Raw genomic sequence first — 16,617 nt, 5'->3', positions numbered from 1 at the left:
TTCACAGTCACGATGAGCAAACTTGGAGATGTTTGCAACAACTGCAAGTGTGATGTGAAGATATCCATGATTTCTGCTGGTGACAAAGCCCCACGTGGCTTGTTGCCAATATTGATGATGGGAGGAGAGGTTAAGTTTTGCTTACATGTTAACAAAGAGGCAACATTTCTGCCCCAAGTTCACATGCCACTGTGCCGTCCCCCCGAATTCTACCTGTGGGCTCTTGGGGGCTCTGCAGGCCCTCACCTGAAAACCTCTTCTCTGGGAGAGCCCTGAACAAGGGGAGACGGTCCTGGGTCCCTGGACAACCTCGTGGACCAGAGTCCACTCTCCTGCACACAGGGCTTGAATTGCCGTGCTTTAAGCCACTGTCCATCGGGTCTCCTGACCCAAATGTCACCCTCTCCATGGTGCTGCTGGCTGTCACTCATCCCCCTCCCACAGCACCCCCGGAGCGCACAGTCCTTTGGGGTCAGCTGTCCCCCTCCAGTCCACCTCCCGAGCTACCCTGGAAGCTCTCAAGGGCAAGGACGGAGCCTGGGTCTCACTGGAACAGCCCCAGCACATCGCGACGGCCTGACAGAGAGGAACGTGGTGAAGAGCTGCCAAGAAACGAGTGAGTGGCACTGAGCGAATGCACCCGGGGCTCTGCTGTGGGGCGGGGCAGTTCCACGCACTCTGCACACACTCTTTCACATTTGTATTCACAGCACACTGACGGTGTGGGTTCTATCGTGAGCCCCCAGACAGCAAGAACGCACAGGCGCTGGGAGGTTAAGTGACCTTGCCCAGTCAGCTGTGGAGTTAGGGAGGAGAACGGCGAGCCCGGGACCCCAGCCTCCCGCGCGCGAGACGCCCCGAGCCACTACCTTGATGATGATCTTCCCACGCAGCTGGCTGGGCGACGGCAGCTGGTCAGCACTGGCCTCCTTGGGTTTGGTCAGCAGCAGGTCTCCAAACACCTCCTTGAACATCCTGGCCATGTGGCGCTGCTGCTCCACACAGCAGTGCTCCTCGATGGACAGGATCACGGGGAAGCTGCGGGCGGGCAGGCGGCCGGGGTCAGCAAGGCAGGATGGTGTCAGTATGTGTCTGTGTGTGTGTGTGTGTGTGTGCGCTGGGGAAAGGGGTGTGTGTCTGTGTGTCTGTGTGCTGGGGAAAGGGGCGTCAGTGTGTGTATGTGTGTGTGTGCTGGGGAAAGGGGGGTGTGTGTCTGTGTGTGTGTCTGTGTATGTGCTGGGGAAAGGGGTGTGTGTGTGTGTGTGTGTCTGTGTATGTGCTGGGGAAAGGGGTGTGTGTGTGTGTGTGTGTCTGTGTGTGTGCTGGGGAAAGGGGCGTCAGTGTGTATGTGTGTGTGTGCTGGGGAAAGGGGTGTGTGTGTGTGTGCTGGGGAAAGGGGTATGTGTGTCTGTGTGTGTGTCTGTGTGTGTGCTGGGGAAAGGGGCATCAGTGTGTGTGTGTGTGTGTTGGGGAAAAGGGGCGTCAGTGTGTATGTGTGTGTGTTGGGGGAAAGGGGTGTCTGTGTGTTTGTGTGTGTTGGGGGAAAGGGGCGTCAGTGTGTATGTGTGTGTGTGTGTTGGGGGAAAGGGGCGTCAGTGTGTGTATGTGTGTGTGTTGGGGGAAAGGGGTGTCTGTGTGTTTGTGTGTGTGTGTTGGGGGAAAGGGGTGTCAGTGTGTGTTTGTGTGTGTGTTGGGGGAAAGGGGCATCAGTGTGTGTATGTGTGTGTTGGGGGAAAGGGGTGTCAGTGTGTGTTTGTGTATGTGTGTTGGGGGAAAGGGGCGTCAGTGTGTGTATGTGTGTGTGTTGGGGGAAAGGGGTGTCTGTGTGTTTGTGTGTGTGTGCTGGGGGAAAGGGGGCATCAGTGTGTGTCTGTGTGTGTGTTGGGGGAAAGAGGTATCACTGTGTGACTCTGTGTGTGTGTGTTCGGGGAAAGGGGGCGTCAGTGTGTGTCTGTGTGTGTGTTGGGGGAAAGGGGTGTCAGTGTGTCTGTGTGTGTGCTGGGGGAAAGGGGGCGTCAGTTTGTGTCTGTGTGTTGGGGAAAAGGGGGCGTCAGTGTGTTTGTGTGTGTTGGGGGAAAGGGGCATCAGTGTGTGTGTGTGTGTGCTGGGGGAAAGGGGCATCAGTGTGTGTGTGTGTGTGCTGGGGGAAAGGGGGCATCAGTGTGTGTTTGTGTGTGTTGGGGGAAAGGGGCGTCAGTGTGTATGTGTTTGTGTGTGTGCTGGGGAAAGGGGTGTCAGTGTGTGTTTGTGTGTGTGTGTTGGGGGAAAGGGGCGTCAGTGTGTATGTGTGTGTGTGTGTTGGGGGAAAGGGGTGTCAGTGTGTGTGTGTGTGTTGGGGGAAAGGGGTGTCAGTGTGTGTGTGTGTGTTGGGGGAAAGGGGTGTCTGTGTGTTTGTGTGTGTGTTGGGGGAAAGGGGTGTCAGTGTGTGTGTGTGTGTGTGTTGGGGGAAAGGGGTGTCAGCTGTGACTGTGTGTGTGTGTGTTGGGGGAAAGGGGTGTCAGTGTGTGTTTGTGTGTGTTGGGGGAAAGGGGGCATCAGTGTGTGTGTGTGTGTTGGGGGAAAGGGGCGTCAGTGTGTATGTGTGTGTGTGTTGGGGGAAAGGGGTGTCTGTGTGTTTGTGTGTGTGTTGGGGGAAAGGGGTGTCAGCTGTGACTGTGTGTGTGTGTGTTGGGGGAAAGGGGTGTCAGTGTGTGTTTGTGTGTGTTGGGGGAAAGGGGGCGTCAGTGTGTGTGTGTGTGTTGGGGGAAAGGGGCGTCAGTGTGTGTGTGTGTGTGTTGGGGGAAAGGGGTGTCTGTGTGTTTGTGTGTGTGTTGGGGGAAAGGGGTGTCAGCTGTGACTGTGTGTGTGTGTTGGGGGAAAGGGGTGTCAGTGTGTGTTTGTGTGTGTTGGGGGAAAGGGGGCGTCAGTGTGTGTGTGTGTGTTGGGGGAAAGGGGCGTCAGTGTGTATGTGTGTGTGTGCTGGGGAAAGGTGTGTGTGTGTCTGTGTGTGTGTGTGTGCGCTGGGGAAAGGGGTGTGTGTGTGTGTGTGTGTCTGTGTGTGTGCTGGGGAAAGGGGCGTCAGTGTGTGTATGTGTGTGTGTGTGCTGGGGAAAGGTGTGTGTGTGTCTGTGTGTCTGTGTGTGTGCTGGGGAAAGGGGCGTCAGTGTGTGTATGTGTGTGTGTGCTGGGGAAAGGGGTGTGTGTGTCTGTGTGTGTGTCTGTGTGTGCTGGGGAAAGGGGTATGTGTGTCTGTGTGTGTGTCTGTGTGTGTGCTGGGGAAAGGGGCGTCAGTGTGTGTGTGTGTGTGTGTTGGGGAAAGGGGCGTCAGTGTGTATGTGTGTGTGTGCTGGGGAAAAGGTGTGTGTGTGTTGGAGAAAGGGGCGTCAGTGTGTATGTGTGTGTGTGCTGGGGAAAGGGGTGTGTGTGTGTCTGTGTGTATGTGTGTGTGTGTGCTGGGGAAAGGGGCGTCAGAGTGTGTGTATGTGTGTGATGGGGAAAGGGGTGTGTGTGTCTGTGTGTGTGTCTGTGTGTGTGCTGGGGAAAGGGGCGTCAGTGTGTGTGTGTGTCTGTGTGTGTGTTGGGGGAAAGGGGGCGTCAGTGTGTGTTTGTGTGTGTTGGGGGAAAGGGGCATCAGTGTGTATGTGTGTGTGTGTTGGGGGAAAGGGGTGTCTGTGTGTTTGTGTGTGTTGGGGGAAAGGGGCATCAGTGTGTATGTGTGTGTGTCTGTGTTGGGGGAAAGGGGTGTTGTGTGTGTTTGTGTGTGTTGGGGAAAAGGGGCGTCAGTGTGTATGTGTGTGTGTTGGGGGAAACGGGTGTCTGTGTGTTTGTGTGTGTTGGGGGAAAGGGGCGTCAGTGTGTGTGTGTGTGTGTGTGTTGGGGGAAAGGGGCGTCAGTGTGTGTATGTGTGTGTGTTGGGGGAAAGGGGTGTCTGTGTGTTTGTGTGTGTGTGTTGGGGGAAAGGGGTGTCAGTGTGTTTGTGTGTGTGTTGGGGGAAAGGGGCATCAGTGTGTGTATGTGTGTGTTGGGGGAAAGGGGTGTCTGTGTGTTTGTGTGTGTGTTGGGGGAAAGGGGTGTCAGTGTGTGTTTGTGTATGTGTGTTGGGGGAAAGGGGCGTCAGTGTGTGTATGTGTGTGTGTTGGGGGAAAGGGGTGTCTGTGTGTTTGTGTGTGTGTGCTGGGGGAAAGGGGGCGTCAGGGTGTGTGTGTGTGTGTTGGGGGAAAGAGGTATCACTGTGTGACTCTGTGTGTGTGTGTTCGGGGAAAGGGGGCGTCAGTGTGTGTCTGTGTGTGTGTTGGGGGAAAGGGGTGTCAGTGTGTCTGTGTGTGTGCTGGGGGAAAGGGGGCGTCAGTTTGTGTCTGTGTGTTGGGGAAAAGGGGGCGTCAGTGTGTTTGTGTGTGTTGGGGGAAAGGGGCATCAGTGTGTGTGTGTGTGTGCTGGGGGAAAGGGGCATCAGTGTGTGTGTGTGTGTGCTGGGGGAAAGGGGGCATCAGTGTGTGTTTGTGTGTGTGCTGGGGAAAAGGGGGTGTCAGTGTGTGTTTGTGTGTGTTGGGGGAAAGGGGCGTCAGTGTGTATGTGTTTGTGTGTGTGCTGGGGAAAGGGGTGTCAGTGTGTGTGTGTGTGTGTGTGTTGGGGGAAAGGGGCGTCAGTGTGTGTGTGTGTGTGTGTGTGTTGGGGGAAAGGGGTGTCAGTGTGTATGTGTGTGTGTTGGGGGAAAGGGGTGTCAGTGTGTGTGTGTGTGTTGGGGGAAAGGGGTGTCTGTGTGTTTGTGTGTGTGTTGGGGGAAAGGGGTGTCAGTGTGTATGTGTGTGTGTGTGTGTGTTGGGGGAAAGGGGTGTCAGTGTGTGTGTGTGTGTGTGTGTGTTGGGGGAAAGGGGTGTCTGTGTGTTTGTGTGTGTGTTGGGGGAAAGGGGTGTCAGCTGTGACTGTGTGTGTGTGTTGGGGGAAAGGGGTGTCAGTGTGTGTTTGTGTGTGTTGGGGGAAAGGGGGCATCAGTGTGTGTGTGTGTTGGGGGAAAGGGGTGTCAGTGTGTATGTGTGTGTGTGTTGGGGGAAAGGGGTATCTGTGTGTTTGTGTGTGTGTGCTGGGGGAAAGGGGGCATCAGTGTGTGTCTGTGTGTGTGTTGGGGGAAAGGGGTGTCTGTGTGTTTTTGTGTGTGTTGGGGAAAAGGGGTGTCAGTGTGTGTGTGTGTGGAGAGTATATGTCTGGGTGTATGTGGGGTGGGGGTGTGTCTGTGTCTGCTGGAGGGGTATCTGTGGTGGAGTGTCTACTCAGCCTGTGTCTTTGTGTGTGTCTATGTGTGTTACAGGTGTTTATGTAGGGGGTGTATCTCTGTGAGAATCTATGTGTAGTGTGTGTGTATAAGTGTGTGCACTAGGGGGAAGGGAGTGTCTGTGCGTATTTGTTGGGGAAGAGTATCTGTTCCTGTGTCTGTGTGTCTGTGTAGGGTGCATCTGGGGTGGTGGGGAGTGTGTGTGTGTGTGTGTGTGTCTGGGGGGTGGGGAGTATGCGTGTGTGCGTGTGTGTGTGTGTGTGTGTGTGTGTGTGTGTCTGAGGTGAGGTGTGTCTGGTGTGGTGGGAAGTGTGTGTGTGTGTGTGTGTGTCTGTCTGTCTGGGGTAGTGGGGAGTATGCATGTGTGTATGTATGTATGCAGTGGGGTGTGTCTGGGGTGGTGGGGAGTGTGTGTGTGTCTATGTGGGGTGTGTCAGGGGATAGGGAGTAAGTCTGTGTGTCTATGTGGGGTGTCTGAGGGGTGGGGAGTATGTGTATATATGTGTGTCTATGTGGGTGTGTGTGGGTGTGTGTGTGTCTATGTGGGGTGTGTCAGGGGGTAGGGAGTAAGTCTGTGTGTCTATGTGGGGTGTCTGAGGGGTGGGGAGTATGTGTATATATGTGTGTCTATGTGGGTGTGTGTGTGTGTGTGTCTATGTGGGGTGTGTCAGGGGGTAGGGAGTAAGTCTGTGTGTCTATGTGGGGTGTCTGAGGGGTGGGGAGTATGTGTATATATGTGTGTCTATGTGGGTGTGTGTGGGTGTGTGTGTGTCTATGTGGGGTGTGTCAGGGGGTAGGGAGTAAGTCTGTGTGTCTATGTGGGGTGTCTGAGGGGTGGGGAGTATGTGTATATATGTGTGTCTATGTGGGTGTGTGTGTGTGTGTGTCTATGTGGGGTGTGTCAGGGGGTAGGGAGTAAGTCTGTGTGTCTATGTGGGGTGTCTGAGGGGTGGGGAGTATGTGTATATATGTGTGTCTATGTGGGTGTGTGTGGGTGTGTGTGTGTCTATGTGGGGTGTGTCAGGGGGTAGGGAGTAAGTCTGTGTGTCTATGTGGGGTGTCTGAGGGGTGGGGAGTATGTGTATATGTGTGTGTCTATGTGGGTGTGTGTGTGTGTCTATGTGGGGTGTGTCAGGGGGTAGGGAGTAAGTCTGTGTGTCTATGTGGGGTGTCTGAGGGGTGGGGAGTATGTGTATATTTGTGTGTCTATGTGGGTGTGTGTGTGTGTGTGTCTATGTGGGGTGTGTCAGGGGGTAGGGAGTAAGTCTGTGTGTCTATGTGGGGTGTCTGAGGGGTGGGGAGTATGTGTATATTTGTGTGTCTATGTGGGTGTGGGTGTGGGTGTGTGTGTGTCTATGTGGGGTGTGTCAGGGGGTAGGGAGTAAGTCTGTGTGTCTATGTGGGGTGTCTGAGGGGTGGGGAGTATGTGTATATATGTGTGTCTATGTGGGTGTGTGGGTGTGTGTGTGTGTCTATGTGGGGTGTGTCAGGGGGTAGGGAGTAAGTCTGTGTGTCTATGTGGGGTGTCTGGAGGGTGGGGAGTATATGTGTGTGTGTGTGTGTGTGTGTGTGTGTGTGTGTGTGTGTGTCTATGTGGGGTGTTTCTGGGAGGTGGGGAGTATGTGTATATGTGTGTGTCTATGTGGGGTGTCTGGGGGTGGGCACTATGTGTATATTTCTGTGTGTATGTGGGGCATGTCTAGGAGGTTGAGAATGTGTGTGTGTGTGTGTGTCTATGTGGGGTGTGCAGGGGGGTGGGGAGTATGTCTGTGTCTGTCCACCCAACCCCAGCGACCTCCCCTTGAAGGTGAACCACCAGGAAATCCGCCGCCGACCTGGAGGTGACAAAGGCGTGGTCTTTGATGGCCTGCACAACGTCGTCGAACTTGATCTTGGTGGTCCGCGTCCAGCCATGGTAGATGATGGGCTTGCCATCGGGCCCATCCCAGCAGTCCACTGTGGGCAGAACCGGGCGCCCTGAGCTCCCGCCCGTCCCCCTCCACCCCCAGTCCACTGGAGGTGCCACGCTGCCTGGTGACGGCAGTGCGCCGGCCCCCGGCCCAGCGCCAGCTCCATCACCTGGATACTGGGGTCAGACCCAGCCAGATCGGGGCCACCAGCCTGAGGACACGCCTCACCTGCGTGCGCATGTCACCTGCGTCATTACAGGAAGACTGGGTGGTCTAATTAAAGGTCCCTTTGTAATGCCACACATCTGTCCAAAAGACACTAGTCCAAATTTTTTTAACAGAGATTCATCGTGCGTTTTATCTTCTGATTTGACTTGTCTAAACCCTGGCTTGCTTTCTCTGCTAGAGGGAACATTACAGGGCAGTGATTTATTTTTCGAGATTCATGGTGAAATGTTCAGACAGAACTAGGTTACGTAGAAGGTGAACAGCCTCTATATTTTTAACCCCCAGAGGAGACAGGAGCTGAGAGTTTCAAACTAAATTTTTTTCACATTTGCTTTTTCCCTAACAGGGAAAAAGGCATAAATTAGGCAGCACTCTGTAGGAGGAATTGCCGTTAAGGTCTGATACCCTGATGAATGCTTCTGATTAAACTGGAGCCGACATCGGTGCTCTGGGCCCTTCCTCAGCCTGGCACAGCCATGAGCCTCTGGCACTGAGGCAGGCTGGGGGGTCAGGAGGAAGCACCCGCTCCCAGCCACGTCCAGGGGCCTGGAGTCGTCTCTGTGGGGCAGCTGCAGGCACCGGGCACAGGCGCTCAGGGACCCCTGCTGAACTGCGCAGGGCGCCCTCCTGCCTCTAACAACAGCCCCGAGGGACGGCAGGACAGGAAGGCCATCTTTGCCACGGGCCTCCCAGCCCCTCCGCTGTATCTGGACACCTTCCGGACAAGAAGACCACTGCCCAAGGTGCTGTGGCTCCGACCTGGCCAGGCCCAACGTCCCTCCTTGTCGCGGGGGACCCCATCTTCGGGGGAAAGCCCCCCGGCTGGTGGGGGCCGCCTCGCTCACCCCAGATGCTGAGGGTGCCTGGCTCGGCCCCCAGGCTGCCCTGCCCACCCCCACCATCGGGCCCCACGCGAAGCGTCCGGCGGGCGGGCACTCACGCTCGATGCAGCGGCAGCCCATCCGCAGGCAGCGGATGTAGGCCTCCGTGGACGACTCGCTCCGCAGCTGGTCCCCCGTGAGGTACCTGCGGGAGAAGGGGCCGTGTGGGGGCAGGCCTGCACCTCAGGGCGCCCCTGGGGGACTTCTCAGCCTGAGCCCCCAATGCCCTGAGTCCTTTCTGTCTAGAAAGATCCCCCCCACCTGACCCCCCAGTTAGGATCTGGGCCAGACACAGGCAATCGTGTGGCTGACAGTCAGGAGCCTCAGACTCAGGCTATGGTCGCGGGAGGTGAAGGGCAACCATCCTGGACACCCAAGGGTGGGATGGAGAACGTGTGTCCTTTCGAGGAAAACGTGGTCGAAGGGAGTCAGGAGCAAGACTGACGGACGATGATAAACCCACGACTCCCGACGGCTGCCCCACAGGCTACACAAGGCAGAGGCGGGCCGTCATTCGGACATCAGGGCCCCAGGCCAGGCACAGGATAAATGGTCCACCAGAACTGATGCAGAAAGACCAATTTTTATCATTCTCCTCCTTACCACCCATGCCCCCCGCCCTTAAGAGTCTGTGTTGCTCAGCTATCTTCTGGGTTTGGCAGAATTCGCCATTCTAAGACACATACTCAAATCAAAGGCAGGGATGAGAACTATGAAGTCCCTTTGCCCCTGAATAGGAAGATGTCTTCCAAAATGCCTGGAGACAAACCTAAGGGCCTTCTCTCCAACTCCTGTCTGGACCAACACTCGGGAAAGTACCAGCCAACAGCCCAGGACCGAAGGCCTCCGCCCTCTCACCTTATACAGCAGACGCAGGATGAGAGCCTTTTCTCCCTTCCTGTCTGCTCTTTTTTTTCAATCAGGGCAAGCTCCCAAAGATACACATGAGTGTGCTGCTCTCCGGCCTAAAAGCCACGAGTGGGGGCTCCCACTGCCCTCGCTGCAGCTTCAAAGATTCCACTCGAGCCGACTCTTCCTGGCCTCGTCTCCTGCCACTCTCCCTCCCAGGGTCTGTGCCCTGGTCTTACGAGACTCCGCTCAGTTCCTCCTACCCCCGCACATGTGCTGTTTCTGTGTCTGAAGCCCTCCTCCTCCTCGCCTCGCCACCTGTTCTTCTCGCACCAACTCCTGCTCATTGCTAAGACTCAAAGGAGGCCCTTTCCCCCTCCAAAGACAGGAGGACAGGGGCTGATCCTGTGCCCAGCCCCATTTTTCCTACTTTTTGGCCCTGCTGTGCAGCATGTGGGATCTTAGTCCCCAACCAGGGACTGAACCCGTGCCCCCTGCAGTGGAATGCAAGCCCAGGGCCTGGCGCAAGGTGAGCTCTCAGTAAATGTCAGTTCGGTGACTAATTCAACTGCCTTCCTGAGAGCTGGACCATAAAGAAGGCTGAGCACCAAAGAATTGATGCTTTCGAACTCTGGTGTTGCAGAAGACTCTTGAGAGTCCCTGGACAGCAAGAAGAACAAAGCAGTCCATCCTAAAGGAAATCAACCCTGAATATTCACTGGAAGGACTGATGCTGAAGGTGAAGCTCCAATACTTTGGCCACCTGATACAAAGAGCTGACTCACTGGAAAAGACTGGGAAAGATTGAAGGCAGGAGAAGGGGATGAGATGGTTGGATGGCATCACCCACTCAATGGACATAAGTCAGGGAGATAGTGAAGGACAGGGGAGCCTAGCGTGTTGCAGTCCTTGGGGTCACAAAGAGTTGGACATGACTTAGAGACTCAACAACAACAACTATGAATGAGAGGCCCAAACTGTGCAAACTGGCTTTGTCAACTTGCTTCTTAGGGCCACAAAAAAAGGACTGCTATGGCAATACCAACTAGGAAAGACAGATGCATTTCCCCTCCCCTCCAGAAGCGTCCATATATCCCAGTCTGAGCAGCGAGGGCCTGCACTCTGCCCACTGCCCACACGGTCTGCCGGAGCAGTGCCCTGAAGCACCCTCCATACCACCGTTCTCCTGCCCGACAGGCCACAGAGTAGCGGGAAGACTCACGTGTTGTGAGACGAGGAGATCCAGTAATGAGACAAGGGGTTGTTCATGTCCTGCATGTCCACCACATCATACTTCTCGTCCCAGATGCTGTTCTCCCGGGAAAACAGGTACGTGAGGAACTAGGAGAGTCACAAACACAGGGAGGGATCAGCACACGGGTGCCGACTGGTTCTTACGGGCCTGTGTCAGCTCGGGGAGACGGTACGTGAAGATTCAACACACAGCCCCTCAGGCCTCAGTTACCCAAGTTGCCAAAGCAGAAAACTCGGATTGCAACAGGCTGTATGGACACACGCTCCGCTGACCTATACAGTTGATTTCCTTTCCAATATGTATCCTCAAGTACTGGAGGCTACAAGAGTACACGCTGCCCATATACAAGTGTTTGGGGACAATAATACCATGAACATTTGCAAACGCACTATCCAAGGTGAGGCACAGAACACTGCCAGGGTCATGATACCTAACAGGCAGGAAATTTCACATGCCAGTTCCTGACCCCTTAAAAAGAAAACAGAAGCCTGAGTGACACTCTGCTTCCTGGGAACAACCCTGCATGGGACGAGGGGCGCTCCCCAGCTCCCGTCAGCCCCTGCTGCCTCACGCTGGGCCAACTGCACACATTTCCACAACCCGTTTCCACATCTTGCAAGAGCCACGTAAACCTCGGAATTCTAGCGCTGTGCTTGTAACGGTTTAAGGCTCACTGGCAGCAACTCCCTCTAGTGGCAAAAGAAAAGATTTCACCTATCTGATCACACAGAGGAGGAGGAGAAAAATCAAAGCCGATGATGGTTTAGGACCGGGGAAAAAACAGCTCTTGACTGAGAGAGTCGGTCTAGGGATATCTAGAAGCAAAGCCCTCCAAGGGAAGAGGCCTAGAACATACACTTCGGAGGACAGCGATGTGAATCCAAAAGCAATGTGCACAGGACAGGGAGCTCACTCACCTCATCCACAAACAGGAAGGGTTCAGCAGTTTCCCTCATGGTGTCGTCAATAAACTTCGTCATCCGCTCACGGACTTTGTTCAGATCCTGGGCCCAAAGCTCCTTAGAATGATAAAAAGAACATGAAATCATCAGAAAGAAGACTTTGCAAAATTCTTTACCTCCCAGGATCCAGTTTTACTGAAACATGGATGCATTCTGGACACGAATACCATCAAGGCCTCACCCTATGCACAGCACACATGTTCCCTAAAGGACCAGAGAGTAAACATTTTAGGCTTTTGGCCACAACAACTTAATTCTTCTATAATAGTGCAGAAAGAACCACAGACAACAGGCACACAAATGGCCATGGTTGTGTTTATAAATAAAACTTTATTTGTAAAAAACAATCTGTGGGCCAGATGCGGTCTGTGGTAATAGTCTGCCAACTCCTGCTCTAAGCCAGCTCCTTACACTTGCTAGCATGAAGAGGAGGGGACCACAGTTATGTAGGACAACTACGGTCACTCCCCTGGCTGAGGGTGGGCAAGTCACAGACCCTCTCTGAGCTCCTGGTCCGTTACCTGGGAATAATGATACCTAAGCACACAGACTGTGAAAGACTGGATGAAATAAAAGTTCTGTGCTTAAAACACCTGGTACACAGAAGGTGCTCAAATCACAGCAACATGAATGGTCGATTGTCATCCTCCTATGACATCTCATTCTGTCCAGACAACTCTGCAGGCCACATACTGTCACTGTCATTTTAGAGATAAGGACACAGAGGCTCAGAACATCCCACAATCCCAACTTCACACAGCTGGTAATTTGGAGAGCTAGGCTTCCAAATAACTAAATGTTGGAAAACCAACACAGAATCAGTCAAGATCAGCAAAGTATTGCTACTCAGACACCAATAAGGTCTGAAAGATACATGACCAGTTCAAGAGCAGCTTCTGCAGGGTCTCAGAAATTCAGAAGCCCTTTAGAAACAAGAACATGTAACGTAAAAGAACTTCACTGTTTTCTCTTCAAACCCTAAATCCCCAAACATTCCTGGACACAAGGATAAAACATGACCCAGATACTCAATTTTGGCTCATGTTTTCTGGATTCCTAACACTCTAAACCCTCCATCTGTAGGAAAAATAAAACCAGAGGTGCTGCCAGTGACGTGTGGTTGGATGGGAAGGTCAGAACAGGAAGTTGGAAAGAAGGTAAAGCATACGGGCAGACACAAATGAGGTAGGTGCAAGGCAACAAGCCTCACTGTTGATTCTTGCAAATCACCTCGGATGAAGGACTCCCAACAGCCAGGAGCCAGGGGAGCGGCTGGTTCATTTGCATAGAGGATGTTACAACCTTTGAATACCAGAACAGGAAACTCAAATTGTAGGATACTTAATGCAAACACCTTGCCAGGCCTAGATGCCCTGCAAAGGCCAGAAGCTTCCTGCTTCCTTCTCCTGTAGAGCTTTTGCATAAAAAATCATGGGTACTGAGCCGACATAACCTGGAACTGAAATAGCTGTGAACAAGAAATCTTCTGCCTAAAGGAGTTTAAAATATTAACATCCTAGGGGGTTAGTAAATGTTTCTACTTGGTGGGACTTTCCTGGTGGTCCAGTGGTTAAAGCTCCACCATTCCAATGCAGGGGGCACAGGTTTGATCCCCAGTCAGGGTACTAAGATCCCACATGCCACAGGGCCAGAAAAGAAAAAAAAATGTGTCTCTGTGGTGTGGGGTATTGTGCTGGGCAACTGCGATAATGGCAGTGATGAGATTACAAGGAGAGAAGTAACTGTGGTGAGGTGGTCTGTGCTGGGCAGGGGCGGCATGCCAGGCTCTGCCCTCAACATTGTCATGTGTGGTTCATTTTGAACTCACACAAGCCCGGGAGATATGTATAACATTATTCTCCAGTTAAATAAACAAGAAAGCTGAGGCTTCGGGTCATTAAACAAGCTGACCCAACAGTGACCCAGACACATCAGGTTCGGGTCAGTTCACGTCACCTGTCCCTCCCAGGGCTGGACTGCAGCCCACCTGACCAGCCCCCAGATGGAAATTCAGACGGGTTCTCTGAAATCCTCACATCTATTAAAATGCCGCCATCACACCAGCTTGTTAGAAAAGACGAAGATGGTGGATTTCCATGTGAAAACTGTGCCAGGAACAGAAGTACCAGGGCGCAAAAACTGGATTGTGAGTAAATCTGGAAGAGTCTTCCCTGTCCTTCATGTAAAGAATGAACATAAATGTAAAATCACAAAGTATGATCCCTCAAAATACTGCCACAACTTAAAGAAGATAGGGGAGGAGTTCACAAATGCTGTCCCTGTATCCAGCCTCACTTGGGAACTGGAAGGAGAGAATGATCCTATGAGTAAGAAACAGCGAGGAGAATTCTCTGCCTTTCACAGCCCTGCCAAGAAGACAATAAAAGTGCAGAAGAATGAGGGTTCCGCTGCATCTCTAACCATGAGATCAAAACCGAGTAGCGTAACAGAGAGTCCGCATTTAATACAACAGTTGGCACAGACAACACCTCATAATTCCATTACTCCTAAATCACCCTCTACAACTGACGACGACCGTCAGGAATTTTCAAATGTATTTTTTCAGACTTCTGGTTTAGAAAACTACCAAAAACAGAAACAGCGTATCTGATGATGATATTGATCCTGAAGGCGAATTAAGACCAATGACTGTGAGAGAGGAAAACTTAGGGAAAACGACACGGTCCTCCAATGAGTCTGAAAATGATCCCTTTGAAGTTGTAAGGGATGATTTTAAATCTGATTTTCACAAATGTCATACTTCAACAGGTTTAGGCCTCAGAAACAATGTCTCTTGCCTCAACAGTGAAAATAATGTTATGGAAAATGGTTGTGACTCTGATTCAGGAGATAGAGATGAAATCATTGCAATGAAAAAAAAGTTCTGGTAAGATCAAAAACAGGGCAGACTTTTCACAGATAGAAAAGTCTATGAACAAGAACACTTATTTGAAAAACAGAAAAAAAAGGATGATCTTTCTGATGACTGTATTAAAGTACAAAAAAGAAAAAACAAAGTAGATAGCCCTCAGTCACAGAGTTAAGGCTCTTAGTTGTAATCTCTGATTGAGTCCAGTGGCAGTGAAGACGCTGATTCCGTATCAGAATCAACTGAGTCTGAAGGAGGTAAGGAGTATAACACCTTGACGGAAAACTGTCTCCGGGTGGATCTGACTTTGGCTGATTTGGAAGAGTTGGCGGGTGGTAACCAGGAGGCTCCAAAAGAGAAGACTGAGGGCAATGGCCAGGAAACCACTGCCCAGCGTGACAGGGCCTCCAAGAGCCAAAGGACTCCAGGTGACCTCCGCAGAGGCCAGCACTGTAGTCATCCCGAGGAGACTGCGGCTTCTCTTCTAGAAGGAAAAGAGAACCCACGTGGAAAACAGAAACCAAAGGAAGATAGCTTAGAGTCAAACTTACAGGCTTTCAAAGGAGTGGGCTGTCTCTATGGAAAGGAATCAATGAAAAAATCCTTGCAAGAGAGTGTCGCCTCTAACAATATTAATAAAAATCAAATTTCCTTGAAACTTGAGGAACCCAGGAACATGTCCATGGAAAAATGGTCCCTGTGTGCTAATGGCCCATCAAGTGAACAGACTCCTTTCCAACATGCAAAGGAGGCAAATGACTCAAACCAAATTCAGCCTCAAGAGACAGGCTTCTTTTGAAAGCAAGGGTCACAAAGCAGGTGTGCCCTAACAGTTCAGAAAAGAGAAACAGGAATCCTATTTCTAGTCTGTTGCCACTAAAAGATAAGAAATCTTTAAGTCTTGGTGCTAAGACTCACAGCAGAGGCCTTGATGAAGACTGTGCCACACGACTGGAAAGTCAGGAGAGGGCTCTGATCAGAGGCCTGATCTGTGCAGCTCCAAGGCCCCTGAGAAACCACCAGAGGTTTTCTCAAGGAGAGACTCCCAGGGACGCAACACTGACTTCCCACTTTCTGTTAATAGTTCATCAGGTGTTAGTGTTAAGGATAAGCATGCTGAAGATAATCAGAAACGTCTGGCAGCCTTAGAGGCAAGGTGGAAAGCCAAAGAACTCCAAAAGAAGTCGGTTCACAATGCTCTGGCAAATTTGGACAGTCATCCAGAGGACAAGCCAACGCACACCATCTTTGGTTCCAATAGTGAAAGTGAAAGAAGAGACATCCACTCAGGAGCAAAGCCACCCAGGAGGGGAACTAGTAGAAGAGTCCCTGGTAGAGCCTCTGGGAAGCTCTTTGACAGCAGTGGTGATAAGGAATATTGTTCCGAAGGTGACAATAACAGGTTCAGAATTAAACCTCAATTTGAGGGCAGAGCTGGACAGAAGCTCATGAATTTGCAGTCTCGCTTTGGCACTGACTCCCAGTTTCTAGAAAGTGATAATGAAGAGGAACAGAAAGAAATACATGAAAAGAAAACTGCTGAGGAGGAAGAACTTGCTGCAGAAAAGCTGAAAGCCCTAAATGTCGTGCAGAGCATTTTGCAGATCAGCTTAAGCAATTCGACAAGCGAAGGATAAGTAGCTGCAAAGAAATTTAAGGACATCACGCATTATGACTCAACGAGGCATGGCCATGCCGCTTATGAGAGAAGGCAAGACGGTAAGCCCAAAGAAAGTAAAGCAAAACTAAAGAAGAGGGAAGAAGCTGAGAAACTACCTGAGGCGTCTAAAGAAATGTATTATAACTTTCAGTTCAGTCACTCAATCATGTCTGACTCTTTGCGACCCCATGGACTGCAGCACGCCAGGCCTCCCTGTCCATCACCAACTCCCGGAGCTTGCTCAAACTCATGTCCATCACGTCGGTGATACAATCCAGCCATCTCATCCTCTGTCGTCTCCTTTTCCTCTCGCCTTCAATCTTTCCCAGCATCAGGGTCTTTTCAAAGGAGTCAGTTCTTTGCCTCAGGTGGCCGAAATACCGGAGTTTCAGCTTCAGCATCAGTCCTTCCAGTGAACACCCAGGACTGATTTCCTTTAGGATGGATTGGTTGGATCTCCTTGCACTCCAAGGGACTCTCAAGAGTCTCCTCCAACACCACAGTTCAAAAGCATCAATTCTTCGGTGCTCAGCTTTCTTTATAGTCCAACTCTCACATCCATACATGACTAATGGAAAAACCACAGCTTTGACTAGATGGACCTTTGTTGGTAAAGTAATGTCTCTGCTTTTTAACATGTTGTCTAGGTTGGTCACAGCTTTTCTTCCAAGGAGCAAGCGTCTTTTAATTCCATGGCTGCAGTCACCATCTGCACTGATTTTGGAACCCCAAAAATAAAGTCTGTCACTGTTCCC

The 16,617-nt window shown here is 51.8% G+C and overlaps 1 protein-coding gene across 1 annotated transcript in view; it reads right to left on the bottom strand.

Moving 5' to 3' along the window:
• The window catches only part of PLCG2 (phospholipase C gamma 2), a 150,146-nt gene that overhangs the window by 49,743 nt on the left and 83,786 nt on the right, over positions 1-16,617 (bottom strand). The window contains exons 9-13 of the mRNA XM_052655699.1: positions 11,289-11,390; positions 10,339-10,457; positions 8,327-8,412; positions 7,084-7,204; positions 870-1,038 (exon numbers count right to left, since the gene is read on the bottom strand). Coding sequence (XP_052511659.1) covers positions 870-1,038; positions 7,084-7,204; positions 8,327-8,412; positions 10,339-10,457; positions 11,289-11,390 — 597 coding nt within the window. The remainder of the gene's footprint in view (positions 1-869; positions 1,039-7,083; positions 7,205-8,326; positions 8,413-10,338; positions 10,458-11,288; positions 11,391-16,617) is intronic.

The sequence above is a fragment of the Budorcas taxicolor genome, chromosome 18 (genome assembly GCF_023091745.1).
Source record: "Budorcas taxicolor isolate Tak-1 chromosome 18, Takin1.1, whole genome shotgun sequence".
Classification (NCBI taxonomy): domain Eukaryota; kingdom Metazoa; phylum Chordata; class Mammalia; order Artiodactyla; family Bovidae; genus Budorcas; species Budorcas taxicolor.
Note: the sequence above shows the minus strand (reverse complement) of the source record. Positions and strands in the feature narration are given on the sequence as shown.